The sequence below is a fragment of the Anabas testudineus genome, chromosome 6, assembly GCF_900324465.2.
Source record: "Anabas testudineus chromosome 6, fAnaTes1.2, whole genome shotgun sequence".
NCBI classification, from domain to species: Eukaryota; Metazoa; Chordata; class Actinopteri; order Anabantiformes; family Anabantidae; genus Anabas; species Anabas testudineus.
The window spans coordinates 4,191,268-4,217,456 of NC_046615.1; the positions used below are offsets into that span (position 1 = coordinate 4,191,268).

At 41.1% G+C, this 26,189-nt stretch overlaps 3 protein-coding genes across 4 annotated transcripts; 1 reads left to right on the forward strand and 2 right to left on the reverse strand.

Annotated features, from left to right (window-relative positions):
• Window positions 1–263: 263 nt before the first annotated feature.
• pla2g15 (phospholipase A2, group XV) lies at window positions 264–8,575 on the reverse strand. The gene is made up of 7 exons (XM_026365432.1): window positions 8,230–8,575; window positions 6,498–6,654; window positions 4,816–4,934; window positions 4,532–4,630; window positions 3,688–3,912; window positions 2,328–2,440; window positions 264–1,791 (listed from the first exon to the last, which is right to left on the reverse strand). The coding sequence occupies exons 1-7, from the start codon at window positions 8,378–8,380 to the stop codon at window positions 1,390–1,392; spliced, it is 1,266 nt and encodes a 421-aa protein (XP_026221217.1). The 5' UTR covers window positions 8,381–8,575; the 3' UTR covers window positions 264–1,389.
• A 57-nt stretch (window positions 8,576–8,632) lies between these two features.
• Window positions 8,633–13,657, reverse strand: lcat (lecithin-cholesterol acyltransferase). 2 transcript variants are annotated; one of them, XM_026365431.1, is made up of 8 exons: window positions 13,641–13,657; window positions 12,839–13,031; window positions 11,441–11,597; window positions 11,031–11,146; window positions 10,758–10,853; window positions 10,111–10,335; window positions 9,737–9,932; window positions 8,633–9,567 (listed from the first exon to the last, which is right to left on the reverse strand). In XM_026365431.1, exons 2-8 carry the CDS (start codon window positions 12,987–12,989, stop codon window positions 9,201–9,203), a joined length of 1,308 nt encoding a protein of 435 aa, XP_026221216.1. In that variant the 5' UTR covers window positions 12,990–13,031; window positions 13,641–13,657; the 3' UTR covers window positions 8,633–9,200. The 2 variants fall into 2 exon arrangements, with proteins under 2 accessions (XP_026221216.1, XP_026221215.1); XM_026365430.1 differs by having other exon boundaries at window positions 12,839–13,046.
• Window positions 13,658–15,179: 1,522 nt separating this feature from the next.
• uba2 (ubiquitin-like modifier activating enzyme 2) lies at window positions 15,180–25,384 on the forward strand. Its single transcript, XM_026366478.1, has 17 exons — window positions 15,180–15,404; window positions 16,422–16,505; window positions 16,670–16,740; window positions 16,833–16,897; window positions 16,989–17,089; window positions 17,273–17,394; window positions 17,491–17,558; window positions 17,746–17,867; window positions 18,802–18,901; window positions 19,937–20,088; window positions 20,299–20,392; window positions 20,559–20,671; window positions 21,569–21,724; window positions 22,250–22,346; window positions 23,093–23,198; window positions 23,320–23,462; window positions 24,089–25,384. The coding sequence occupies exons 1-17, from the start codon at window positions 15,264–15,266 to the stop codon at window positions 24,298–24,300; spliced, it is 1,947 nt and encodes a 648-aa protein (XP_026222263.1). The 5' UTR covers window positions 15,180–15,263; the 3' UTR covers window positions 24,301–25,384.
• Window positions 25,385–26,189: the final 805 nt, after the last annotated feature.

Sequence of the window (26,189 nt, forward strand, 5' to 3'; positions counted from 1 at the left end):
TGTGGTTCTGTGGGCTGTACATGTGAAAAGTAAGCTGTGGACTTAATCAGTTTTGAAACCTAGTCGCGTGGTTCCCAACCGCTGTCATATCACACCACATACCTCACTGACATGAGCACAGGAAGCAGTTAGTCATCGCTTAATGCAGTTAAAATGGCTGTTATCATGCGCTCATTACGATAACAAAGAAAACATAAAATTACTTCTTAAAACAAAGCGAAAGGTTCATCAGATGTATAGAGTCCACAAAGAAAAGCCAGTGGTTGATTGTATTTAAATCTTTTACTCTGGAGAAGGCAGCACATGTTTGACACACCACATGATAGATCACAGCAGATATGATCATTAGAGTATATCCTGGTTTAGCCCTGTGAGGGGAATGGCACAGTCACTCAGGTCAGAGAGACTCTGGCTGCATTTAAACAAGGACAGAGAAGCAGGTTTTTAAACTCTGTTCAACAGCAGTCTGACTTTATCACATCTGTCTAAACATGTCTAAACTCTAAACATACTGGAACATGGGAAGTGAAGAGGAATTTGAAAGTGGTTTAACTACAAGTCAAACAATTAAGGAAAATAAATTCATTAGTTTAAAACTGAAAACTGAGGTAAACCACAACTCCATTCAGTGACCAAGTCATGTGATGCAACTAATTCAATTAATTATTAGATCTAAGTTTAAAACTCCTTAAAATGTAAGTGAGTGGACTGGACCTTTAAGTCTAAAATAAACTTTATTGTTTGACTCTTGAGGGACATTAGCATGACTGAAGTAAATATCCACATCCCAGGTATGGATCCAGTCCTTCAGCATCACCTCATGTAACATGGAGAACACAATAATAATAAAAAAAAATATATAGCATGGCTGCATGCAGAAAGAGATCAACAAAAGAATCAGTAGATATCAAATGATTAAAAAGAATTTGTTTTTACATACCAAGCAGTGAGACCTGTGAACTGTTGCACTGAGAAAGATAAAAATACAGTTTTTGCCATTTAGCCTAAAACAGTGAAAATTAGTTCAGAAATCTCTTTCACAACAATCATAAAAGATCGAGCTTTACTTAAAACCCAGAAAATGGCAGTACAATAAATCCCTGCTTTTTGACTTACTTACATACACACACACCGATTATCATAAAGACGTGGATTTAGTAGGCAAAATCCAGGGTTCTTAAAAATCTGAGACCAATATAAAAGTCACTTGATTTAGGCTTGCTCAGGAGTAAACAACCTGACACGCAATTAGAGTTATAAAAGTCATTTAACATTTGTGTAATTGCACTGCGTTTTCTAGAGCATTGTGGCACATACAGGGGAATATATTAGCAGTCAGTGTTCAGCAACATAGGCAAGATGAGTCATTTCCTGTCTGTCCTGTCGGCATCAGGGGGAGCCCAGCACAGACAAGATGTAATTCACAGTCGTTGTGTTAGACAACATGTTCACGTGTTCGTTCCCCGGGAGCTCCTTTAAGACCACAGGCTGTTTCTGCTGTCCTGTCCACCGCCCGCACTGGATTGCACTTTGTATGTTCACCGTACCGTCCCCTTCGCCATACACCACCGTGGGATCCACATCAGGAAACTTGTCAGAATACTGGAAGAACTCAGACGTGTTGACGCCGGTGCCGTATAAGCAGTGGACAGCCACGCCGGGGGGGGTGAGGTCGAACACCAGCGACTCCGTGTCCTGCCGCATCAGCCAGCCATCCTCAAAACCCAGATCCGTGTAGAGTCGCTTGTAGTCCAGCACAGTGTAGTTGGCGGTAGGTGTCTGCACCAGGACCTAAAGGTGGCAGGATTGATTGATTTAAATGTGAAATTTAAAGCTCTCTTCTTTTGCTATTTGCTGCCACAGTTTATCTGAGGTTTGTGAAAGTAGACTGAGAGCTGACTTTGCTAGATGGAAAACAAACAAACAAAAAAAATAGTTCTATGATGCTAATGAACCATGTCCAACCATACACGGGACGGGTTGCTTGAGCAGCATGTCTGCAGAGTAGCAACAGCTCCGATGCTCAGTGTCTACACTAAATGGGTTCAAGCGCAGTACTGAGCTGTAAGAAATTCTTCCTGTATAAATGTTTCATGAAGTGCTTAGGCTAAACTAAAGTTGTTGGGCTGTCTGGCTGACCTTCTCCTGTCGCATTACACACAGTTATGTGATCTCTTGTGAAAAATTAAGTAAATAATTAAGTAAATATGAATCTGTACAACTATCAGTTATTTTCCAGTTCGGACATTTTCACCAACTGATACTGAACTCTAGGAACAAAAAGGACACTTAGACACAGGTAGACATTTATTTGGAGACACACAAACCTTATCTTTAGGCCAAGTATGGACATAGGGGAACAGCCAGTTGGTGGAGACAGCAGTACGTTGCTGGGAGCGCATCTTCAGCGGGCTGATGACTGGGATGCGGTCGTTATCACCTGTAAATAGAGAAGAGAAATTAGAGGCAGAGAACTGAAACTGAGCTGACAAATTCCAGACCACACACACAAATTCACACATTCCCTTACCAAACCACAATCAACCTGAGAATGTGTAAAGGTAGAGTCTCGTTTTCTTTCCAGACCTAACCAGCCACCTTCTGCTATGATTCTTTGTATTTCAGCTGCGCTGTAATCTGCATATATGCTGACCTGCTGCTGAGAGCTCTGAGGATTTGAGAATATGGTACTGAGCCAGTGCCAGTCAATCACAGAAGTAAATGGTCCAATTGTTTTGGATTGAAAGACAAGCAAAGGTTCTTTGACAAAGGTAACTTTGAAAGAAAGTTAAAGGTTCAGATTAATTTCACAGTGCGGCCTTTAAAAAAAACAAAAACAAAAAAAAAACACACACACTACTCAAGAGTCATATGATCCAGAATAAGCCAGTAATTGAACAACTACACCTGTAAAAAAGGAACATATCTCACAAACAGCTTAACAGTATATAAAATACAGTATTCACGTATTGAAGGGGGTTGTGTAAGTCTGAATACATCAGTGTTACAGAAACCTTCACCAACAAACAGAATCTGATGCAAATGCCCTTCTTGCAATTTGGTCCGAGTAGCTATGAAGTAATCTCGTAAAGAAAGCAAGGGTGGATTAGGGCAGTTTTCTGCTTCTATTAGACCTGCATCTCACAACTGAGGGGCTGAGAAAGATAGCTGAATGTTAAAGGATGTTAAGGACTTCACAGGCAATACTTCTGTGTTGGTTGTAAATTTAGAAACCTTAAGTGTAAAGTCATCTATTCTGCAAGCTCTTAGCTTCATAAGAGCAATTCACTAATGCAGGTCGCAGCAATAAAATGTGAAAGGTCTTCGTTTAGACATTAAATATGTTGCTAGGAAACACCTGTGGTGCCATTTAATTAAAGCAATCAGTAGTAATAGCAACATTTTCACTTCCACAATTAATAAGGTAGACTGTTCTCAGCAGCCATTTGTAAAAGTAGGCATTAAATGGAAACATGCAAAAATGTGGGCTTAAGAGCTGGGAAGATACAGAAAGCATCTATGCAAAACAGACCACACCTTGTGAATGCTGTGTTTCTCTCCAGCAGCTAATTATGATACAGTCTTGCTATAAAATATTACAAGTAAGTTGGTCCTAGTCCACTTTAGAAGACAAAACAGGTCCAATCATACTAGAACTGTCTTCATAACACTGGTTCTATCTCTTACCAGAGATGACCACGCGAAGGGTCTTAGCAACTCCAGCCCACGGTGGTCCTATGGCGATGAAATCTTTGATGTATCTGTCTTTCCAGGCCTGAGGCTGCTGGTTGAGGAAGTACAATGTGTACAAATTGCCCATACTGTGAGCGATGAGCACTACAGGTCCACCAGCCTTCTCTGCCATCTCTTCAATCATCTTCTGCAGCGCCAGGAAATAATCTTTATTCTCATCTGGAAAAAAGGAACAAACAAAAGCAGAGGAGATAAGTAAACCAATTTCCCCTCACTGGCCCTTCAGTGAAATTCCCTGCATTCCCAATGTTAAGCTGAAGCACTTCCAAGATCTAATATTGAATTATTTCCTGGTTTGAACAGAAAAGCTGTAACAGCAGTAGACCAGTGGAACAAGTTGCTTCATGGATAATATTTCTTACTCGAAATATGCCCTTTGAAAATAAAAACCAAAATACATTACTAGCAGGAACACCTTGCTGCAGCTTGCTGCATGCTCACATTTTCCTCTTGTCCATTTTTGTTTTGCTTGCTTATATAACACAAACTCACCAGCAGTGACTCACAAAATAAAATATAAAAAAAAAGTACTCAAAACCAGATTTTAAAATCATTTGACACGCCTGCTGTGTGATAAACAGCAAGACATCAAAAATGGCAGCAATTACACATTCTGTCACATGTTGTACAGCTTTAATCCACAAACCAGAGACAGGTTTTCCAAAAAACAGCCAATATAATATCAATGTTCTATCAATGTGAGGACCAATTTGAATTTTATATGAAGGTGAGGACATTTTGTGTGTATGTGTAAGTGTATGCCCAAGTGTTTGCTTACTGGGAGCTTTCCTCCAATCATAAGGAGCCCCTCTGATATCATCATCTCTGTTGTAGCCGTTGTCTACCAGTGCCTGCACTATGGTAAAGAAGTACCTCCCTAGGAGACAAAAGATAAACGACAACAAAGAGAACAATAAGCATCTTGCACTTCAGTCCCAGTAACAAAACCAGTAATGTGATTATCTACAGTATCTGTGTGAGAACTAATTTACACCTTAAATGTTCGGACATGTTGGAGGCTATGGTAACTGAGAACTAGTTTGGTTTTGTGTCGTAACTCACCCACACTGCCTTTGCTGGGGTCTAAATACTCCAGCGCATACGTCTGTCCGAACCCTGGGACACGGACGTCCACACCTGGTGGGGACGAGGTGGTGTGTGTGCTGCTGTTGTAGATCAACCTGCAGATACACAAATTGTCATGAGGAGAATCACATCGGTCTTAGTCCTGTATGTGTCCTGGACCACACACTGTTTACATCTTATTACACGGCAACAGGAATACTTCCTTTTTCTTCCCACATCATCTTGTTTATGTGCAACAACAACTCAGTTTTAGAAGCTGCAGAAGTGAGACCTGACATGACATCTGGGTTGGCCAAGCAGAAGTGAATATTTATGGAAATGTCTAACATTTAAATTTAGAGTGTTGGTCTGTGGTTTCTACATAGGATTCTCACATGTCTCACACATGTCCAGGCTGACAAACATCTCTACTGGTCTGTCATTCACGTTGTCAAGATTCTGGCTAATGTAGGTTAAACTAGGGCTTTGTTCCTTAATGTGGAGAACTGAGTTGCCCTGATTTGAACACAGTCTGATGTGGTCTGGTAAGTTCTGCTGGCTAATGTAAGAAAACTTTGGATCAATACTAGTTTCTGTGTATTCATCATGATTTCCATGATCTACTCGTGTTGCCGTCATTTCAAAATAAGAGCACACTATAAGTCAAGATTACTTGGTTCAAGATGAACAAATCAGTCCTTTTAACTGCTCCTAATTGCTTCATGACAAATATATTAAAATTGTGCAGTTCGCAGGTTTCACATCTACGTAAATGAAAGAACATTACAACATTGATGCACATGTATTTTTTGAACAGGATTTGGATCCAGGAAATCATTAACAAACCATATAAAATGAATAATTCAACAGCATCTGATATTGCTGAGGAACACATAAAGGGAACGCTATCTCACCCTCTGTTTCCATACCTTGTTGATAAAGGGAGAGTTCAACGGTCAGTTTGCTCAGTCTACGATGATTAGTTTTTACAGAAGGTCAACCAGGTCATTGACTGCACCTACCTAATCTCATGTTCTACTGAAATTTGGAGTTTGCACTATGTCGTGTTTTAGCTAATATCTAAACATTCTGCATAAAAACAGTATGTTAACCCATTTGGTCACCATTACAGAACAATGGTTTAATCTAACATTTAAAGTTGGCGCTAAAATAAATAGCAGGAGAAATGGCAGCACTGGATCTCTATTTTAAATCGTATTCACACGTTTCACTTTTGAGTGAAGGAAATGCAGATTCTTTTTTCCATTCAAGGGGGGTGGGGGGTGTACCGATACAGCGGCATGGGCATCGAGAGGTGGTCACTCCAAAATCTTGTATCATCATGTTGCAATGAAGCTGAATCTGGTTTAACTTTTCTGCCAAGTCATGTCCTCTTGCAAGATGCTGTGATGGCCAATGCAAACACACATTCTCGCTGAATATGTGGTTTTTAACCTGGAGATCATCCCGATCAAAGATAAAGAATGGCCAAGATAACCTTCCTGAGTTATCTCTAATTACTATAAACCTTTGTGCTGTGCTTTAAACATGAATTTGTTTCTTCAGCTGGACTACCCAGAATATATTTCGTTGTCTCACTACAAATTCATCGTGTGCATTGGGTGAGGTTGAGAAGTTCATTTATTGACTGAAACAGTGCTTTACTGACGGCATCATACCTTATGTTGTCAACCCAGCAGTCTATGGCTACAGGAACCAGCAGCTCCAGGTTGAGCCACAGAGTGAAGTAGGAGTCTGTCTTCTTATAGCAGATGTAGTGGACCACACTGGGCTTATCTAGCTTTGCCTCCAACTGGTTTCCTAGATCTCCAGGAACTGCAATGTGAGTCAAGGGTTACTGCCAAGTCAATGTGATACACTGGCAACTTTTATAATGTACAGTATAATGTGTAGTTGTGCAAATAAAATGGTAATAAACAATTTTAATTACGCGGTAGCTTAGTGTGTGTTAGGTTTTGCTTTTTAGCATGGCTGCAGGGATGGAACAGTCACTCTGTCTGCTTTGGTCAACACTGAAATATCCCAACAATGACTAGATGGATCACTGGGAAAGTTGGCACCGACATTAAAGGGGGCCAGGAGATGGACTATAGTGATTTACTGTGCTCCGACTTCTCCTCCAGTGTCACCATGAAGTTAAAGGTTTGAGTGAAATCACAGCTATCATAAGGATTCCCATGACATCTGGGAAACAAACACATTAAATCAAGCATGCATGCCTAAATTTTCTTTGTAGCTTGTTCAAATATCACAAAACCACTCAATACCTAATAGTCTAATATGACTTATATAATGAAACCGGTAATGTAGCCCATATAATATAATCTACTGTTACAAAAAGAAAAAAAATGACATTTTCCAGGAAGTATACCAAACGATTTGGTAAAAAAATGGTCTTTTTTGTTTTTAATTATTCCTATTTTTCTCAAAACTGCACCAGGTTTTGCTGAGTTACTCCATTTGTTACAAATCCACTATGTTGAATTTGTGCATAATCACCGTATTATGTGGATGAGGTAACATTTGCACAGGTATAGTAGTAGTAGTAGTACATCCACAATGTACACTGATTGTTTATCCACAACCACAAGCAAACAGCAGATCACTGTGGCTCCAGTGGTGAACACAGACTCTTATCATACACTGTAGACAGACTGTGGTTGTAACTGGGCCAAAACGGATAAGATTCCTCTAAAGCTCAGACTCTTTCACTGAAGGAGTGGAAAAGGGATGAATTAAAAAAAACAAGCACTCTGTGTTAAGTTTTAACTCTTAACCCAAATACTACACGGAAATAAACATAGTATTGTAGGGACAGACAGTAACTTGAGGACTTGATCGCTGCTCAGTCATATGATCAGGGGACTGTAAACACCCTGATCCCAAACTGATGTCGTGCACCTGAACAGCTCACAGCCTGTAGCTGATGTTAACGTGGTGAAGCATTCACTGTTCTCGGTTCTTAGAAACCTCCTGACTTTCGGTCAGACTCCGTTCAAGACTAATGAGAGATAGAAGGAAGCCTTCTTTAAAAGCGAAATCAAGCTGCTCGACAATGACTAAGCTAAAAAACATGTTCACAATCGGTGGGAACACATTTTCAAACTTAATGCTCAACACACTTTAGATGGTGTGTATGTCTATTAGATGAATTTGTCAAAGACGGTTTAAATTACGACACGAACATCATTTAATAAGCTTTGAGTCTCACTATTGGGCGTATAAAGCGTTTGCGACTCATAAGTATAACTTGAATTTGTTGTTTTTCCAGTGGAGTCTGGCCTGTCCTGTCGCTAGCTGTTGAGAAGGCTGAGCGGACAAGTTTACTTAGCAACAATATGTTGAAGTGAATAAGAGCAGAAACACTGTAACACTGGACAAAGCACTTACTGAGGACCACAGGAGGTCTTGGGGACAGACAGGACTTGTCGCCGAGACATTTCTTCAGCGGCTTCCCGCTGCTCCGAGCCGACAACAGCAACAACAACAAACCGACCTGGAGCAGCGAAGAGACTGCAGCTGTCCGGTGCCAACCCGCCATGTCTCCCGATGTCTCATAGCAAGACGGACATGGTGTGTGTAGAGCTGCTGTAGCTGTCCTGGCTGTCTGTTAGTCCCCTCTGATCGTTTCAATATAACCATCGACGTTGATCAGTGAACACACAAAAAAGGTCGATCACGAGGTCCAATAGATTACAGAGCAATCATCCCCGACAGCCTATCTTCAACAATCAAGTCAGAAGACATCGATCGCAGATATAGTCGAACGGACTAATCATGTGACACACGTGACTTCTGTGACCAAATGCTTTATTATATATAGACATGATTACATGACAGTATAAATATCATGATTGGTTTATATGTGTGTACGAGCTACAAAGTGAGTACTATGATCATTTTACACAATGCAATGTAACAAAAATAGGCAACTGGAGAGGTCTCTGCCTGCAGCTGACTATGGAATAAGACGAGTATGTGTCACTGGGTGTGTGAATGTGTGTATGTGCACTTCACATTAAAAACTCATGTCATGATTAATTAATTAATTAAACAAACCATCATTACCCTCGTACAGTATGTCTTGTCATGATCAGTGTTAGATACTGTGTAAAGGATATATAAACAGACAGCTTTGGAATGTAAATAGATATAAACTAAACCCACACTGCAAGTCATGCATACTTAGTGAAGAGAACAGGGAAGGTTTAGATTAGTTTGGAGCTGTTACACTCGACTGGGCTAAGAGGGGGTGCTACTAAATGTTGCAGGTACGTGGAATGTGTGAACAAACACAAAGTCAACTATGTAAAAACCCAGCACTTTGTGTGTTTTGTTCATTAACTCTCAAATGCAGTTGTCTACTGTTTGGTGGCAGAGCTGATGTCGACCTCTTCAGGCGTATCAGAATTGCCCTCCAGAATATGTTGGATTTGGTTCAGCACCGTCTCATGGAACACTATATCCAGGTGGGGCAGGCCTCTGTACTCTGTCACGTGGACGGGCTTCTCTTGCAGATCCACCCACTGTTTGCAGAGACTCATGCTGAAGCTGTCCACTGTGTCATCCCCATCAGCGTAGACAAAGTCAACCGGATCCGTATCGGGAAACTCCTCGTTGTAAATGTACGTAACAGGAGTTGGAAGCCCCACGCCGTACATACACCACGTCTCGACACCAGGTGGGCGAAGATCACCAGTCAGGTTCTTGGTGTCCTCCCACATAAACCTGGAACCAACAAAAGACAGGAGGTTTGTTGATGTATTACCAACTTTAAAAGCAGAGTTATTGAGTTATTTAGAGTGATTCATAAATATAGTCTATCAGGACTTTGAGGGAGTAATGGCACAGATTTTGCTAACCAAGGCTGTGTCAAAATGATAAAGCTCGTAGTTACCAGCCGTCCTCAAAACCAATGTCCTTGAAGTAGCGCTCGTAGTCCTGGTTGGTATAGTTAAAGGTTGGTGTGGAGATGAACACGTGATCCTTTGGCCAATGTTCCTGAAAAGGCAGCAGCCAGGGATTAGTTAATGTCATCCTCTGCTCCTCCCGAATCTTGATGTTAGAAATCATGGGGATGCCGTCATTATTACCTGTGGTGAAGAGCATATCAAAAATACAGGAGGGTCATAAAGCACAACTACATTTCCAAATATGCGAGGTAACAAAATACGGCTTTGCAGGACATGTTTTTTACAGTTCTTGTTCTCTTGATAGTGTACAGGGCCAGTAAATAGTCCTGCTGTATTATTGTATAGCAGTTCTGATTACCTGACGCCATGACTTTAAGTGCTTTAACAGCACCTCCCCATGGAGCTGCAAGGGAAATGAAGCCCCTGATGTACTTGTCCTTCCAGGCCTGAGGCTGGTGGTTCAGGAAGTAGAGAACATAGTGGCCACCCATGCTGTGTCCCAGCAGGTAAACAGGCTGCTGGTACTGTTCGTACATCTCCTCAACCATCTCCTCCAGCTTTTTCAGATACTCTGCATTCTCATCTGGGAAGGAGGAATGATCACGATCCTTATCATAATAAGTTCAGCATGACTTTCTCTTTGAAGCTGGACTAATTTATTTTCTACAATAAGCCCACAGCTTGGATGTATTTTCATAAAGGTACTTTTTATAAAGGTATTGCCACATGGCAGACATAATAGGAAATAGGTACTTATTTACACGGACAAAAAGCAACATTTTTTAAGTATCTGGATAAAACTGAAACACTTCCTCTCACAGCACTTTGTTTTCAATCATGTCTCTGACGTAGCTACAGTATTTTACAGTACTTTCAGTCTGACTTGTAAGTTGCTTTGGATAGAGGCATTGGCCAAATAACTAAATGTAAATACGTTTATACAAGGGTCTGAATCAACCAGGTACAGTGTGACTGTGAGAATGCAGGTGTGTTTATGTTACTTACTTGGAGTTAACCTCCAATCATATGGTGCTCCTCGGACCGTCTCATTTCGAATATAGCCTATATTGACCAAATGCTGCACCATAGTATGGAAATAACCTGCAAAAAGCAGAGACAGACTCCATCAACATGAGATATCAGAGTCTAAAACAGCTTTACCTGAGATTCATTTGTGCCGTTGCTTTAATGAAATAACTTGTCATTTAACAAATGTGTGCTCAAAAGGTGACCATATCAACAAATTATCAACCCCCAAACCATCATTATTTCTCTTACCAGCCAGTTTGTTATAGTCAAGAAACTCAATTGGATAGGTTTGTCCAAATCCTGGCACCCGAACCTGTACCCCTGGGGAGTTGGATGGCCGCCGAGTTGTCCTGTTGTAAACAAGTCTGGGGTGCACACATGGGCATTAGTGCCAGTCTACTTGAATAAAAACACTCTCTAATTTGAGTCTAATAATGTCTGAAATGAAGTAAAAATATTGTTGTCTCCCCAGTATGATTGTTCTTTGCAGCTATTGACTACTTTGTCTAGACTGGAAGATTTAAGGCACCAGAGTGGAAAATACAAGTAACGTTTTCCCAGTGTGTAGTAACATGTGTCGTCCGCCCTGATAAGTCAAAGATGGAGGCAAAGATACACAGAGAAATAGACTCAATAGGCCGTCAGTCAGTCAGTGTTACCTGATGTTATCAATCCAGCAGTCTACTCCTATAGGCATGAACATGTTGAGGTCAATCCACAGGGGGAACCAGTTATCAGTTTTCTTGTAGCACATCCAGTGGACCAGTGTTGGCTTGTCTATCTTAGCTTCTAGACGGTTCCCCAAGTTCCCTGGCACTGGACATGCAAGACACACACACATATATATATATATATACATGCATCAGGGTATCACATTAAATAAGCACAGAGAGGTTACTATAGGTCAGTGGAGTCTAACCCACTCCACTCAACATTTTCATTTTATCCTACATTTCTCTGATGTTTGATAAAAAAAAACACATGTTCACAGGGAGCGCGAGTGATATTAGCATAATCGATCCCACTGAAATTGCCACTCTCCATGTTTCGTCATATGCTTGTACTCTACTGATGTTTCCGACTTCTCCCAAACATAGCTCTTCAACTTTTACCTTCTTGCACTAGAACAAAATGTACAGTCTCTATTTTTTCTCACACAGTCAATGAAACCTGTGACTGACTGTCCTCTACTTGGAGCTCCTCTACACTAGACAGCACATGTCCACATTAGGGCAAACAATGAGTCATGAGCAGTGGGAAGAAAAATGACCTGCAGTGTAATCTAAAATGAGTGAAACTACAAAGTCTAACTCTTTGAATATAAGAGATCTGAGTTTACAACACAGTAAAATGTGCAAAAATTGTACGGTGTGAAAACTTTCCCTAGCAACTGCTGATTTGGTACAAAATCTTTAGCATCTCTTCCTAATATTATTGGGTCACAGAATGAAGAATGGATGTTTTTGGCACCATGTTAAGTCCATTTATTTTAAAAGAATAAAGCTGTTAGGTAAACAACAGTAAGACAAGCACTCTTTTAGTATTTGTTAAAATACCTGATTTGACTTGACCTGAGGGCCGAAATGTCTGCCCTTTATAAATGTGGAGGGCCAGTGCAGAGAATACAGAATCACATTTTGTCCCTTTGTACTTAAAAAAACATTAGTATAACCTAGATAAGCAGGACACAACCAGTAAATTACAGGGTCAAATGTACAGAGTACAGTGTACAGTCTCAGTGATTGCCTACACGTCAATATCCAAACAGAGTTTGACACAGAGGCTCCAAAAAATAAAGCAGGATCCACCTCCTCATTTTCAGCTGCTATGGCCTCAGTGGTGCATATTTCCAAACAGATTTTCAGTTAAATTAACAAAAAACAAAGGACGCACACTATGCCTGTTTGGGGGCCCACGGAGGTCTGGGCCCCCAAAACAGTTGGTAATCAAACTTTTGTGCTTATGTTTTCCATTGTGAATGTGCAGAAATATCTGCTCAGCTGTCACTGAAAACATAAAAACAAGACAGCCTTAACCATGACAGCCTCTCCACTTACCAATAATGAGCGGTGGTGTGCTGTTGCTCGGCACTCTGTGTTTGGCATTGGGGGGGAAGACGACGTTGACGATCCAGAAGCCTGTGGAGTGATGAAGCCCCAGCAGGAAAACAAGCAGCAGCCCCGAGCTGAGGTGTCCTGTGGAACCCATGCTTCTTCGAACCAGCTGTGCCTCGTCTCAGTCTGTGTGCTGCTGCAGGGCAGGGAGCTCAGAGAGAGAGAGAGAGAGAGAGACAGAGAGAGAGAGACAGAGAGAGACAGAGAGAGAGAGACAGAGAGAGAGAGAGAGAGAGAGAGAGAGAGAGACAGAGAGAGAGAGACAGAGAGAGAGAGACAGAGAGAGACAGAGAGAGAGACAGAGACAGAGAGAGAGAGACAGAGAGAGAGAGACAGAGAGAGAGAGACAGAGAGAGAGAGACAGAGAGAGAGAGACAGAGAGAGAGAGAGGGGGGCGGCCAGAGGAGGCAGGTCACTCTGTAGTCACACCTGTCCAGCAGAGCAGCTTCATGGCAGCTCTGCTTCTCTCTCCTAATCTCCTAACTAACGTTTTTACAGTGGCAGGAAATGAATGGAGACAGTCTCCAGCTCACAGGGACGCAGTGAATAAAACGTGTCGTCCAGGCTGCTGCCCTCTGACCTATTGATTCCTCCAATCAACACGCACTTATTTACACAGCACAATGATTGACAAAGGACACTCACAGGACTATTACAGTTTTGGAGACACACACAACAGCAGAGTTTCTAGTAAACAGTTCTAACCCGGCTAGCTGTTGTTTTTTATTATATGTAACTTACTTACAGGGAAAGTTTCCACTTCTCTTCTCACCCGGAGTCCAGCTGGGAGCCTCCTTCACGCTCCTCGTAAACTACAAGTGTTTCTTACCTAATTACAATACTGTGCAAAAACAGCGGTTGTTATAATCACGGCATACTTAAACACGTCATTATAACATTCACAATTGCTCTATTAGTTTGTATTAGAACCCCTTCCCCCCAGCATAAACAGAATTAAAGACAAAAACCTGAAGACATTGCAGTTGCTAACATATTCATGTACATGAGCACGCTTTGTATTCAAAAGTTCAGATACCGCTTGAAGGCACCGTGTTGATACGTCATCACGCCCTGCTGTCACCATGGATACGCAGTAGCAACAACGGCCTGCTCCGTTAGCGCAGCAGGTGAAAAGGATGGACATGACTGCACGTCTGGAAATATTTATTAGCTTTGTTAGCTGCTGTTTTGACAGCAATGCACTGTTCACCTGCTGTATGCTCGTCGCCCACGCACACTGCTCCATGTGAGGTTACTGTAGAGTGTTGACTTGGTGCATCTTGCCACTGATGTCATGCTGGTTAGGTAATGAACCAGGGTTTGCTGTCATTCCTCTGATACCTGTGTAAAGTTTTCTAGCTCCAGGTCAGAAGCTCATGGCTGCAGCCTGCAGTGTGCTCTGGATCAGACTGGAGACGCCTGCTGTCCTGGTGGGAAGGAGACCCAGCAAACACACATTTCATCCACTGGCTGCACAAGCATTTCAGTCACAAACGTCATCTCCACTCTTTCTTTGTACATAATATTGTTTTTTAAGTTGACAAATATATTCATACACATTAAAACCAGAAAGCTAAAGGAATATGAGAGACACATAAAACCCCACCCAACACCAGGACTATTAATTATAACATGATTAGAAAATGAGCCATTCAAGGATTTTAATGTATGTTCACAGATATTCTGTCTGATTTATCAGGCTTCAGTGTGCATGTTGAACATGCATACAATAGAGAAGACTTCTTGCATTTGCCTCTAGTCTCTAATGCTTGAGTGACTTTTTTTTTGTCAATTGCAAGTTGTTTATATCTTATAGAAAACTCATGCATAATATATAATATAATATCTACTCAAATGCATTGAGTAGAGAGAAGCCACAAGTCATAAGCAGACTGTTGAGTTGGGGTAATGAGTAACTACTGCACCTACAGTCAGGGACAATACTGACAACAAAGTAGGTTTGGGTTGGTTGGACATATGTTAGGTAATAATATGTTTCACTGACAGATGTACTGTAAAGTATGCATCAAAACAATATACTGGTTAAGGGAGGTAATGTAAAAAAGCACTCCCACTCCAGAAAAGTATCCCATTCAGAAAAAAAAACTGAAAAAGAAACTCCCTAAAACAACTGTTATTGCGTATTAAAAGCCAGCTACTAGAAAAGGTGACAACTGGCAATATAGCAGTTTATATAGAGTACCCACGGCTGTCCAACAGAGGGCGCCTTAACAACAAAGCGCCTCTGAATCCTACAGAAGAAGAAGTCATTTGACCCGGAAGTGGGCGGAACTCGGTTCTGTGAAAGAAAAGCTAGCCGCTAGCCTCCCGGTGCTTCAGGCTCTGGTTCTATCTCTAGCTGATCAACATGGTTCATCTTGTGGGTTCCCTTCGAAAAGAGCTGGCGGACTGTCTTTCCACCAGCAAAGTGCTGGTGGTAGGGGCGGGAGGGATCGGCTGCGAGCTGTTGAAGAACCTCGTCCTCACCGGCTTCAAAAATATCGAAGTGGTCGGTCACATTTATGATTGTTTGTATGTGTGTGTCAGTTAGCCGGCTAGCATGCTAGGTCTTTGTGCTGCACAGACTGAGCCTGGAGGTGTGCGGGCTCAGGCTAATTCCTGATACGTGGTAAAGAGGTACTACATAGCGCTGGTCGTAGTTTCTTGATGGCAGCTCCGTACCCAAGTGGACAGTGGAGTGGACGGGCCCCGGCTTGTCGTAAAAATATCAACACTATCGTAGAAATGTTGCTGAAACATTTGGCGCCACTGCACTGCTAAGTTAGCCTGACAACCTCTTTGTAATTATACGGCGAGCTAGCCGGTTGGCTGGACAAGTGCCAACAAAGATACAATTGGATAACTCTGTTTAGTTCTGTCAAGTTGTATTAATCCTCACATAGTATCATAAGGTATAAAAACGCTAGACTCGTCTGAAGTTTGCGAAGAATATGTAAAATTCATTAGTCATTAGTAATAGTTAGCAACAGATGTTTTCAGTAGAGCATTTGCCGCTGTCCTGATCAGGGGTGATTTCTATTCTACTTTGACAGTACTACTGTCCAAGGGCTTTTCACCTTAAAGAGCTGGTTTTACATTTATTGACCATAAAATAGCTGCAAGTGTACAAGAATGAGTAAATGATCACAGTAGAGCGCAGTATGTGTACAGGAGTATTTATTTGGAAATGGCACAGCTGAACTGCTGAAAAGATTAGAAGAAATCCACCAATGTGTAGAGAATCCCCAGATGTTCATATCTGTGCAGATGTTTGCATTATAGAGTCTAAAGTTGTGTGTGTGTGTGTTTGATTGGGGTATGGTGTCATATACATCAACCAGCCACAACATTAACACCACCTGGTTGTTTTAATGTTATGGGCAGGGGTCAGCATGGTTACTGTTCTGTGGCTACGCAGCCTCAGCCATGTTAAAAACCACTAGGTAGTCTTAATGTTGTGGCACGTTGCTATATGTCTCGTTTCATGTATACATGACTGACATTGCAATCCTATTGATTCTGACAGATTGACTTGGACACAATTGATGTCAGTAACCTCAACCGTCAGTTCCTTTTTCAGAAGAAACATGTTGGCAAATCTAAAGCACAGGTATGTAAACACCAAGAAACAAACCTCTGCAGCCGCTTGTTGTAAATCCTATTTTAGAGGGCGCGGTGTGCTTTCTGAAATACGTCAGTGCAGCCTAAATAGTTTTTTTTTTGGTGCTTTCTGTGCATTTCTGCCTCAGTCAGTTACTTTTTGTTGTTTGACAGGTGGCCAAAGAGAGTGCCTTGCAGTTCTGTCCCAGTGCAAATATCACTGCCTACCATGACAGCATCATGAAGTTGGTTTCTTACCTTTACTTATCTCTTTACCTCATTTATTAGGTTGAATTTTATCTGCATGAGTGTAATAGACTTTTTATTTTTCCAACAGCCCTGACTACAATGTGGAGTTCTTCAGAAAGTTTGTGCTGGTGATGAATGCTTTGGATAATCGAGGTGTCCTCACCTGATCCTAAACATTTTGTTATTACATCCACATTGCAACACTCAAATTATGAGGAAAGTAACAAAACTTTTATCTCTATAGCGGCTCGTAACCATGTAAACAGGATGTGCTTGGCAGCTGATATCCCTCTGATAGAGAGCGGCACAGCTGGATATCTGGGACAAGTCACAGTCATCAAGAAGGTAGAACATGCATATCTAGTTTTGCTAAAATTCTTTGATTTAATATCCAGGAAATGTGTTCTTTCCCTGCATATATCTATGTAAGGTGGCACGAAAGCAGTGAAAATCTCACTTGACTTTGCATTGCTATTTGTCTTTTTTGTTCCTTTGTTTCTTCCCACCCACTCTCTTCTCCTTCCACAGGGAATGACAGAGTGCTATGAGTGCCAACCTAAGCCCACCCAGAAAACGTTCCCAGGATGCACCATAAGAAACACACCATCTGAGCCCATACATTGCATTGTCTGGGCCAAGTATCTCTTCAAGTAAGGCGTATCTTCCTAATTAATTTCTAACATTGTTCTAGTGCAGTCCTAGTCTATGTTTAAAAAAAAAAAAAAATTTGTCTATTGCCAAAACAGTCAGCTATTTGGAGAAGAAGATGCAGATCAAGAGGTGTCACCCGACACAGCCGACCCAGAGGCTGCTTGTGAGTAAGCGTGTTGCGTTACATTTGTTTTATGATATCTGATTTACATTTTATTGAGCTCTGTTTTCCGTCCATTTGTGAGAGGTTTTTAACACAGCAGGATTGATAAGATTAGGAAAATACTCAAAGTAGAAAAACTCCAGCATCCTGCACTGTGTGAAACTTGTGTACTGTGTTGTATCCACAGGGAACCCTGAAGAGACGGCAGCTCGTGCCACAGCCTCAGAAAAGGATGGTGACATCAAGCGCATCTCCACCAAGGAATGGGCCCGCTCTACCGGCTACGACCCAATCAAACTCTTCAACAAGGTCAGTCAAAACTAAGCGATTTGCCGGTTTGAGAGAGTGTGAGACAGAGTTTCTGTTTGCATAATAAATGTATATAGATTGGCTTTTGTTTTTGTTTTTTTGTTTTTGTCAATGTGATGTAGGTGCTGATGGTTGTTTAATACCTTAGAATACCTAAGAATGCATTACATAATTTGTTTACACAGAAAATCATATGTAGTTTCCCTTTTTATTGTTAATTATAATTCAGCTTCCCTACTGCAAATGGATGATGTGACAGATGTCACCTCAGGGTTAGATTGCATGTCGTGTTTTGCTGTGCAAGACCACACGGGATGCTCTTTGTGCTTTCACATTGTCACATGTGTTTTTAGTGTCTAGCATTAGCAAGCTTATTGCTAGCAGTGTACTATGGTAACGTATCGGTTATTATCTGGATGATTTAGAGTATGTATCTAACTATGTGAGGTTCAGTAAGGTAATTTATGAGGTAATTTGAGTTCTTGCAGCTAGAAGTGCTCGAAGGGTTAATTTAGTAAATGTTTTAGGCGGCTGTATCTAACACAACATATACTAACTATACTTAGGCGGCAGTAGCTCAGGTGGTAGAGCAGTCGCCTACGAACCCCAGGGTGAGTGGTAGTTGTCTGGCTTAGTCTGGCAGCTGTCCAACTAAATTTCCCCAAGGGGATCAATAAAGTATACATTATTATTATTATTAATCTGAGATAAACATAAATTAAATTGGTCGCTAAGGGAGCATAAATGTGTTTGTGTGCTTCTGGATTTAACCCCTACAACATAAAGGTACAGGAATTAATTATATTGAGATACTTTGTAGAAGAAGTTTTTCAAGTAGTTTTAAACATTTTCACATTGATAATGTTACTGTCTGATAGACCACGTAGTGCTGTCGTAATTTTAGCAGCAGGTTGGGATTAACTCTATTCTTTAGCTTTTCAAAGACGACATCATGTACCTGCTGACCATGGACAAGCTGTGGAAGAAGAGGAAAGCTCCTATACCTTTGGACTGGCAGCAGCTAGAGAACAGTGGTATGTTTGATCTTTATGTTTGTGATAGAAAGAACTTAGATTAGAGCAGTAGTTCCCAGACTCTGTTGTCAAGCTCCCCTGCCCTGCTTGTTTTCCATCTATCACTGAGGATTACCTGAATCACATGCATCTTCCAGCTTATGATTGGCTAAACACACTTGTTCTGGGCACTCAGCTGTGGGTCGGGCAGGAATAACCGGAAAACAAGGGTGGGCCTGAGGACTGGGTTTGGGAACTACTGGATTAGACTAGATATACACCAGGGGTCACAGCTGATCTCTGTTGGTGAATGAGTGTTATAGGACACACGTTGTCAAGGTGAAGACAGACCCACTCTTGAGATGTCATCTCAGGGGTACTCTGAAGTTATTCACATTTCTTTAATAATCAAACAGCTAGATAAGAACTACTAGAAATGTGTAATACCAACCACAATAATGTGCTTTAATGTTATTTTACAATATCAATAATATAGTTGGATTTATGACACATTCATGTTATGTAGCACACAGAACGTCACAAGCCCAAGATCTAGAGCAAGAGCAGCATGTCGGGGAGAATGAATGAGTTATCTAAATATGTTGCTTTCCACCACAGATTGCTTTTATTCAGACAGTTTGTGCTGTGTATCAGCTCTGTCTCTCCACTCTCTACACCCCCCCCCCCCTTCACTGTCAGTCTGCACATGAACAAGTCAGACAGCAGCGTGCATGTAAACTCTGTTCCCTCACTATTTGAGAAAGCTACTTTCACAAGTAACCTGGTTACTTGAGTGTATGTGAACACAGTAGCTCACTGAAGAAGATAGATTTGTTTTTGGTTACAGTGAAGACTGGTGCCTTGTTGTTTGTTTCCTTGTCCCACTTAATCCTCCCTCTGCTGCCAGAATGACTCCAGTATGTGGGAATGTGCAGCTTTTTGTCCACATGTCTTGTGCATTGTCTACCTTGTGGTCAGGGTATAGTTACCACATGTATGCATGGCCTGTGTGTATTTGTTTATCAGCATGTTCATCATTACTTCTGTCTGTCCCAGAATGTCCTCACGAGGAGACTCCAGGTTTGGGCTTGAAGGACCAGCAGGTTCTTGGTGTTTGGGGTTACTGCAAGCTGTTTCAGCAAAGCGTAGAGACACTCCGCTCACAGCTGCAAGAGAAGGGAGAAGGTGCTGAGTTGGTCTGGGACAAGGTAAGGCACAAACTAAAACACGCAAATCTGTTGTTGTTGTTGTTGTTGTTGTCTTATTCTTGTTGAATAAATAAATAAAGAAGATAAGAAACTTGACCATCGCAGGTTACCTTCTACAGAATTCACTGCTGTAGTGAGATGTCAGTCACTGACAGATACATGCTGTGTTTTCACTCGCTGTGAGAGTTTAATTCCTCCTCTCCTCGACAGGATGACCCTCCAGCCATGGACTTTGTTACTTCAGCAGCAAACCTACGAATGCACATCTTCAGCATGAACATGAAGAGTCGCTTTGATGTTAAGTGTAAGTCAGGTGATTTGTCACCACCAAACTATCACGCTTGAGATAACTTTGTTTTATTTATTGATCAACTACGTAACCTAAACTAGTTTGAGTACTCTTAATTTAATTTAGTATACACAGTCAGATAATCACGAGTATGAATCCGTTGTTGATTTCTTTGTTTCAGCCATGGCAGGAAACATCATCCCAGCTATTGCCACGACCAACGCTGTCATCGCTGGACTCATTGTGCTGGAGGGGCTCAAGATCCTGTCGGGGGAACTGGAATCCTGTCGTACGGTTAGTTCAGCTAAAATCAAGCGGCAGGCTGTCGGGAATGAAACCTCATTTAAAGCATAAAGTAGTTCTTACTATGTTTTAAATTTTCCATGAGCTGAAAAGCAAAAGTCAGTAATTGGTTATTATCCAGATAAGGTGTCAGTGATGTGACATTCAAGTATCCAGGTGGAGTTTTTGATGTCTGTCACTTACTACATCATGTATCTGAGGTTTTATTATTTTTCTCTACAGACATCTGTTTAAAATTGTCAAAGAAAATATTCTCCTTTTTTAATCCTTTTTTCAGGTTTAATTTTTTTTTTAATATGCATTTTTGCCATAGGACAGAAGGAAGTCCCCTTTACAGCACAAGGTGTCTGACTTTAACAAATTGTCAATGTTCTCTAGTGGAAACTGGCTTATGTAGACTTCTGCAGGCAAATTTGTGTTAGTTTTGAACAGACATTTAATTACTTACAGGGAGGAATCATTCCACGTAGTGATCTCTCTTTCGTGGAATCACTCAGCTCTGCTACTTTACCTATTGATAGCTTTTTGTCATGCACCCACACACTTTCAGAAATCGGGTTAAGTGCACGCCACAGGTGGCAGTAGTAATATCACTGTGGTTTTGTAGAGCTTGAGTAATGCCAAAGTGTAATGTTTATTTTTATAGTGAAACATACCAACATTAATGCTGAGGAAATGATCACATGCTGGAAATTACAGCTCGTACGTTGCAATTTTAGGGGGGTCATATGGCACAGTAGCCAACCTAAAATAGGAATAAGGCAGCCGTTTCAACTTAGCACAACCACGTTATAAAAGTAACTTGGTTCAGACTGGTATCCTTTCTGACAGCTCTGTTACACTTCAAGTAACCATTCTAAGTTGTTTAAATCTTTGTCTCATTTCCAGATCTTCCTGAACAAGTGTCCCAACCTCAGGAAGAAGCTGCTGGTCCCATGTGTACTGGACCCACCCAGCGCCAACTGCTACGTCTGCGCCAGTAAACCTGAAGTCACAGTCAAACTCAACGTCCACAAAACTGCGGTCCTTACTCTGCAGGACAGGGTAACATAATAAGCTTGTTTTCATAAGTGTCAGTTAGAACAGAAAATAATTTCTGTTTAATCAGAAAATAGGGTTTTCATCCACATCTTTACTGTGTGAGTGGTCATCTAGTTCCACTCTTTTTACAATAAACAAAAAAATATGATACATGGAGAAAAAACGTATCTCATGTCCCATGTCATTTACAATCACTAAAATAGAAATACAGGTATATTAGTAGTGGGATCTGTTCCTGCTGGATTGGAAATGTTGAAGTAAGATATTCACCATTTCCTTATTTCTAATTAATCGGCTGATGCAACAGCAACACTGCTAGTGGGGCCTTGGGGGAGAGTACAAGAGACTGTAGAAAAAACATTTCTAAAACTTTATTTCTGAAATAATATAAAAACAATAAAAAATTAATAAAAAAACAACAACATATTGCCATTATATATCAGCCACTGGCCTCTGTACTCTCTACAGATCAGCATTGTCCATTAAAAAGAAATCCATATCATTTGACTGTTATTTGTGAATGTGTAGATTCTAAAGGAAAGGTTTGGCATGGTGGCTCCAGATGTTCAGATAGAAGATGGAAAAGGGACCATCCTCATCTCCTCAGAGGAAGGAGAGACGGAAGGTAAGGAGAAAGTGACTTTTTTCTTTTCTTTTTTTTTTCTTTTTTTTTTTGGACATTTATTTTGACCTCTTAATCTTTCTGTAAAATAACTTTTAACTTATGGTCACTTAATATTTACTTAAAAAGGCTATGTGAACATAGGAGGGACAATTGGGAAGCTGATGGCAGGAGATAGAAGTCAGAGCTCTAATCACCTCTGGAGTGTGAGACACAGATGGCAGGAAGAAGTAGTGACTGGAGAAACTGAATATGGCACACAGAAGGGGGAAGGGCAGCAGGCAAGAGCAAGGGTGGACGAGTCTGTGAATGACAAAAGGAGATGACATAGCTTTAGAGCTAAAAAAAATATTTTTTTTATTTTGGCGAAGGGGTTCGGTATGATAGACAAAGTGTGGCCAGTTTCCATTTAGACAGAAGAGGGCGCTCTAATAACTGTTTAAAGCCACATTGGCAGGCTGAGATTTAAAGAGTGTAGCATCTCTCTTGTGAGCTGGTGGTTCACAGGGAGTAGCATGGGAAAACTGGAATCATAAAGATGAGCAAGTGTCAGAACAGTCACACATCACATGTCACAGTCCCGCAGTGGCCACGCTGACCCTCTGTTAAATCACTAGACATGTGGAAACATATCGTAGTTCACTGTCTTTTTACCTTTAGTCAGTATGAGTATGTGTTAGGGAACAGAATTATTAACAAGCACATACTTGTTTGTGGCTGTGGCTATAATATCCACACTGTCTTCACAGCCAACAACAGCAAATTTCTTGGGGATTTTGGGATCCGTAACGGCAGCCGTCTGCAAGCCGATGACTTCCTTCAAGATTACACACTCCTCATTACCGTCCTGCACACGTATGTCCATCACTTTTGAATCCATGAATGAAAAACACCATGTGTCTGTATTTTTTAATGAGACTCCAGTGAGTGTGTGGAGTGGATCTGAAAATGATATCAGCTTTGTGTTTGTCTTCAGTGAAGAACTAGAGAGGGACGTGGAATTTGAGGTGGTAGGTGAAGCCCCAGATAAAGCCCCGCCCCCTCAGAGTAACAAGGAAGAGGTTAACAGCATCACCAATGGCAACAAGGACTCCGCCCAGCCGTCCACCTCCTCTAAAGGTCAGCAGGAAGAGAAACCTGTGTGATTTTTTTCTAAATTACAGAGTTACCACAGTAACGAAACATGAAAAAAAGTAATATATGTGATTCAATTATATTGAATAGCATAGCTTACATTTTGAAGGGTACTGATTGTCTTTAAATAAAAAAAAAAAAAAAAACTGCACTTAAGATCCCTAGTCAGAACAAACAGATCAGACCCTTGGCAGTAAAAATAGACCCCATTTGAATTAGCTGAGTTTGCACACGACCCACTTGGTTGCTGCATTGGGTTTTTGTTCTGCAGACCTGAGTAGACCCGTGAAGACCTCTAACTCTGAGTTCACACACTGAGGTTGGCAACATGCACAAATTTGCTAAACTCTTACACTGTTATAAGCAAATATCCACATACAAAATGTAAAATACAAGCACAGGACATTCTGTATGTTGATCAGCCAGCTAGCAGAAATATACCATGTGTCAGATGAAGCAGGATACAGTGTTCCGATTCCTAATAAATGACAGTCTAACACGAACGCTTTAGACTAGTGTTTTTAAAGATCTTTAAGGCAGTTGTGTAGCCAGAATTGCTCCCGTATTTGGCAGAAACAGCATCTAAGTGTGAACCTTATTGTCCACAACAGCTCCATCGGAGGACGATGACATCATGATCGTTGACTCTGATGAGGATGAAGGGGCGTCCAGCTCTGCTGCAGTAGCAGCAGCTGTCGGTACCAAGAGGAAGCACTCGGATGCAGGGACAGGTGAGACCTCCACCAAGCGTCCACGGACAGACCAGTCAAGTGCAGCAGCTGCCCCTACCGACGATGACGACGACATCATCGCTCTGGACTAAAGTCTCCTGAAGGACTCAGAACTCTTTTATGAAGAACGATTTACTGCCCTGGTTTATCTTCGATCACTTCCTCCCTCCCAACTCTGTGTTGTGCTTTCATACTCCCTCTGCTCCCTGCCATGATGCTGTAAATATATTCTACAATTTTTGACAAATACATACAACTTGTTTTGTTGTTTTTTAATAATTTCTGGTCCCTATAAAATGCTTCTCTTGATGGTTTAAAAAAAAAAGTGCTTTTTTGTATTTTTTATAAATGTACTGTATTTCTCATGCTACACAAGTTTTTGTGCTTTGTGGTCAGGTTACAAAAGATATAAAAACCAAAACATTTTCTGTAATATTGATGTCAGTTGTTGTGAAAGGATGGTAACAGGCATATGGTCCCAAGAGTCTGCAGCTTGTGCTACTCTGGCCTGTGTGTTTGTCTGCAGGTGCTGTTGCTGTCTGTGACCAGGTTGGTGACAGAGAGTTCGGCCACTTTGTGCCATAGAGCGTTAGTTTGCTACCTCTTCTCTAGAACTAACACATTTTGGCTGCAAATGCATAACCATGCCCTCCATAACACCACCACAGTGAGGTGTCCAGCTCTTAGAGAATCGAGAAAAGTTACTCAAACGGTTATGGAGCAGCACAGTGGAGCTAATGTGACTCCTTTTTGAACTGTAAAGACTGCGCTGTATCTTTTTAAAGGGTCTGGCTCAGCCCTCCTGGCTTCCAGGCTAGTTGTAGTTTCATGTAAACATGTTACAATCACTTTTTAATTAACATGACGTCTCTAGTGTTTAAGCAAAGAAGTCACACTTTGAATACTGTTGAAGACAGATCAGACTAAACGAGATTGGGTAGTAGTTTGACCAGAAAGAGGCGTTCTTTATCAAACAGCAGCGGCTAGACTGGATTATCTCCTGGTAGTGTGAATGCTGCACTTAAATAAGATCAGTTGAGCACCTGCTGTGTTCTCCAGTCTAACCCCTCTGTCAGTGTCCATAATTTCATATTTCATTGTGATCTGACTTGTTGTTGAAAGGCCGTGGGAGCCCGTTGGACCAATTTGGTGAAGACAATAAACTCAACAAATGCAGAGATGTGTTTGTCATGTTTGAACATAATGCACATTCATTCCATTAAATATCACATTAGAACTGATTTTTTTTTCATGTGGTTTGGAAATTTTAAAACTTTATTTATTTATTTATTTTAAAGCTTTATTTTATGAGCCTGTTGTAACAAGGTTCAGGAAGATATAGGGCATCAATACATGTTACACGTGCTGAAAACATCTGAAAGCTCAGAAAATAATCAAAAGTAAACACACTAAAATGACGTGGAAACGCATGTTTGTTTGCGTCTGGGTTTTTTGGTGTTCTGGTAAATATTGTGTGTGTTCAGGTCAGGGATTAAAGTCTGACTGCCATGTGGCCAAATCTGTACAAAGTGTGACATTCCAGAGAAGAGTGACAATGATGCAATGCCAGATAACCACACACACACAGGCAGCCCCTTACTATACACGTCGAAATGCGTGATTATGTTTGCCACAGGGCGATAGTTCAAGATACAGACGGCGTAAAAAAATGCAACACACTGTTCTAGATTTTTCTGAAGCAGACACTACTGTGATGGCATCACAGGTGAGGCCCAGGTGTGATTAAACCCGCCCACTGAGGCTCTGTTATAGTTAAGACATGCAAGGAGCCAATCAGAGAAGGCCAGTGAAGTCTTGTACTTGCATCACACCTGAATGCTCTTGCTCTTTCAAGTCTCATGTTACCACTGGCTTGATTCCTAAAAGTTGCATAACATAATTAGTTGATTTTTTTATACTTGTATTATTTTGATGATATAGCTGATAATAATTTGTATTACTTAATATATTGTATGTGTGA

Bases quoted from the DNA above. Each gene is read 5' to 3' on its own strand.
- pla2g15 (XM_026365432.1), bottom strand. From the start codon at position 8,380: ATGGCGGGTTGGCACCGGACAGCTGCAGTCTCTTCGCTGCTCCAGGTC. The intron at 4,631-4,815 runs GTGAGTTACGAC...TTTGTCTCCTAG, and splicing joins CCCCAGCAAAGGCAGTGTGG to GGAGGTACTTCTTTACCATA. The intron at 1,792-2,327 runs GTTTGTGTGTCT...TGCCACCTTTAG, and splicing joins ATACTTGGCCTAAAGATAAG to GTCCTGGTGCAGACACCTAC.
- lcat (XM_026365431.1), bottom strand. From the start codon at position 12,989: ATGGGTTCCACAGGACACCTCAGCTCGGGGCTGCTGCTTGTTTTCCTG. The intron at 11,598-12,838 runs GTAAGTGGAGAG...TTGCATGTCCAG, and splicing joins CACACCACCGCTCATTATTG to TGCCAGGGAACTTGGGGAAC. The intron at 9,568-9,736 runs GTAACTACGAGC...TGTTGGTTCCAG, and splicing joins ATTGGTTTTGAGGACGGCTG to GTTTATGTGGGAGGACACCA.
- uba2 (XM_026366478.1), top strand. From the start codon at position 15,264: ATGGTTCATCTTGTGGGTTCCCTTCGAAAAGAGCTGGCGGACTGTCTT. The intron at 17,868-18,801 runs GTCAGTCAAAAC...TCTATTCTTTAG, and splicing joins CAATCAAACTCTTCAACAAG to CTTTTCAAAGACGACATCAT. The intron at 23,463-24,088 runs GTCAGCAGGAAG...TGTCCACAACAG, and splicing joins GCCGTCCACCTCCTCTAAAG to CTCCATCGGAGGACGATGAC.